Source organism: Entamoeba invadens (genome assembly GCF_000330505.1).
Source record: "Entamoeba invadens IP1 unplaced genomic scaffold scaff_1105074726207, whole genome shotgun sequence".
Lineage (NCBI taxonomy): Eukaryota > Evosea > Mastigamoebida > Endamoebidae > Entamoeba > Entamoeba invadens.
This window is the reverse complement of record NW_004440419.1, coordinates 8,453-11,506: the sequence shown is the minus strand read 5'-3', so window position 1 is coordinate 11,506 and position 3,054 is coordinate 8,453. Positions and strand designations below refer to the sequence as shown.

The window sequence follows — 3,054 nt, the reverse complement described above, 5'->3', positions numbered from 1 at the left end:
ACTTGCCAATATAAAGTTCAGCGTAACACTGAGAAACAATGTTTGTAAACGATACAAATAAATTGTAACATTGTTGAACTTTTGTTGAAATGAGTATTTTTTCCAAATTATTTTTTCCAAAATTATTCTTCCAAGATTATTTTTTCCTGTCGTCAAATTAAACCATTTAAATATAAATATTTCAAATAATAATATATAATTAAAAAAGACCACACATAAATTACAAAAAATCTGAATTCTATATCCAATTGATTCATATTAAATATAAAATAATATTAAATAAAAATAGAATGAAACAATTATAAAATGAAAAGTTATAAATCGTGACAGATTTATTGCAACATCTGGTGATTGGAAACTGTATATTGAAACAAGTGGTGTGGATTTAAACAACTAAAATACACAACTGAACATCAGGACATGCCAGTGACATACACAACCAATGTTGCAGAAGTGAAACAAACAATTGAAAATAACAAGAATGTTCTTGTAATCTTCTACTCTCCCGAGTGTGCAAAGTGCGAGGCAAGTGCGCCAATGATGGACAAACTTGATGAAAAACACACAAACATCAATTTCTTCAAAGTTGATGCGACCACAGCAACTGATTATGCTGCTGAATACTCCATTGCATCTCTGCCCACATTTGTCTTCTTCCAAAACCAGAACGTCGTGAAAAAGGCGACTGGCAGTTCTGAAGTTCTTGAAGAGATTCTCAAAATGGTGCAGTAATCAATTCACTGCTTTTTCATTTTTTATTTTTTTTTGTTTTTCAATATAATATTATAAATGTATGTTGTGTTTTCAAATGGAAGTATTGTTGTATTTATTCCAAAGTGTCAAGACTCAAAGTTTGATTGAATCTTGAAAAATGGAAGGTGTTGACGTGTCACGTTGTATAAAAAGGAACTGTGTCGCAACAGTCATCAGCAAGCATGATAATACACTTGGAAATGTTTAAAAATGTTGCAACAAAGCACAACACGCCTTTACATAAGAAGGCAATCAAAACAGTCACATACATCACACCAAACAAGCAAGACGATAAGAAACAAAAACGGTGGGCTTATCAAAATCTCAAGAACAAGAAATTAAAAGGAGAGAATCCAACACATGTTGAAATACGCTCACAATTTGCTTTCATCTGATTGCCATTCAATTTGATTGTGTCATTGTTGTTTTATTTGATAATTTAAATTCTTGAATAATATATTCTGAATTATAAAAATGAAATGTCCAAAAATAGTTAGACAGACTTCAGTGCCTCTCATCTCAGAGTGTTGTGCACGCACTCGACCCCTCAACAAGCAGTTCATCGTGCATTGCTGCGTATCTCCCTTTGGCACTGAAGTGATGAAAGTCTTCATCCTATTTTGTGAATTCTATTTGTTACATAGAAAGTGACATACTCTAAGAATGATCCTAGTAGTACGGTCTAATTCCCATTTTTTCATTCTTTATGTTTATAATTATTGCCATTTTCAATAATTATGGGTTTCATTTTTATTTAATTAATATTGATTAGTTTAATTTACTACTATTTATAATATCAATTTATAGTTATTTTAAATAACAAAATACTATATATTATAATATATAATTGTTTAATTAGTATTAATTAGATAGTAAATTAATTTTAATCAAATCAATTAATTAATAACATATTATATTTATACAATACATTGAAACTATAAAATTTCATCACCAATATCTCAAGTGTTAAAAAAAGATTTAAATTAAAACCAACCAAAAAGTAACTTAGAAGGCAATCATCAAGACAAACACAACAGCTACAACTAACACTTTCAATGTCCCACTTTTGTTCATACAAACCTTACATTCAGTGTCGCCTTGTTTGCATGGCGTATTGTAAGTGTCTTTGCACTTCTCGCATTTTCCTTCTTTTTCAAAGTACTTTTCTGGACACATGTCAACACATTTGCCATCTGACATAAAATAGTTGTCTTTGCACTTATCACACTTTTCCTTTGCTGCACACATCATGCAGTTTGCCATGCACATATCACATCTTTTGTTGTCGACATTGAAAAACCATCTCCACATTTCTCAACACACTTCATGGTTCCCTCCTCCAACATCTTTAATGCAACACACTCTTGGCAGTCAGTTGCATTGCTGCACACTTTGCAACCACCAGTGCATCTCTTGCACATCTTCTCAGCACCATCTTTGAAATACATATCTGGACAGTTGCCTTTCACACACTTTTTGGTGTCTTCAACAATCAGAGCATCTTCTTTGCAAACAGCGCACTTTCTTTCTTCGGTGCATGTTTTGCAATCATCAACACATGCAGTGCACACCTTATCCTTTGCAAAGTACGCTTCTGGGCAATCCTTTTTGCAAGTTTTGTCTGGTTGGAGATTGTCAGTTGTACATTCAGTGCACTCGGTGGCTGACTTGCATTTCCCACACCCAGCAACTGTGTTACACGCAGAACATTTTCCTTCATCTGCCAAATAGAATCCATCAATACAAGACAAACACTTTGTGTCAGATTCACAAGTCAGACAATTGCTTCCAGTTTTGCTCTTCTTACGTGTTGCAGTTACTGTGTCTTTGTAGTATCCAGATGGACATTCAGTGGCTGTTACACATTTTCCAGTGTCTTCAAGAAGCAGTGCGTTTTCTGGACAAGAAGTGCATTTGGTCCCATCAGTGCAAGTTTTGCAGTCTGGTTGACATTTTCCACAAGTGTGGTTATTTTCGTTTATGGTGTCTTTGAAATACCCATCATCACATGCATCAAAACACTCAAAGAGGTCTTCCTTCAAGTATTTATCATCCTTGCATTGGTAGCATTTATCAACAGCACACACTTTGCAATTGGGATGCTTGGACAAACAAACTGCCATATCATACTCGCAGTAATAGTTATTTCCATCAACACTCAAGAAATTGTTTGGGCATGCTTTGCACTTTGGTGTGACTTCTCCTGCCATTTTTGCAGCTGGTGAAACATTAGGAGTGACATCAACACACTGAAAGTTGGTGCATTTCGCCTTGAGAATTGTCAACTTTCCAAACACAGAG

General features: G+C 34.2%; 2 protein-coding genes across 2 annotated transcripts; one reads left to right on the top strand and one right to left on the bottom strand.

Annotated features, from left to right (window-relative positions):
* Window positions 1–420: 420 nt before the first annotated feature.
* On the top strand, window positions 421–732 carry EIN_189470 (thioredoxin, putative; the record flags this gene model as incomplete). The annotated part of the gene is made up of 1 exon (XM_004257050.1): window positions 421–732. One exon carries the CDS (start codon window positions 421–423, stop codon window positions 730–732), a length of 312 nt encoding a protein of 103 aa, XP_004257098.1.
* Window positions 733–1,758: 1,026 nt separating this feature from the next.
* EIN_189460 (hypothetical protein) lies at window positions 1,759–3,054 on the bottom strand (the record flags this gene model as incomplete). Its single annotated transcript, XM_004257049.1, has 2 exons — window positions 1,759–2,029; window positions 2,077–3,054. Coding segments are annotated over 2 exons (1,249 nt in total), but the record flags the coding sequence as incomplete, so codon positions are not given.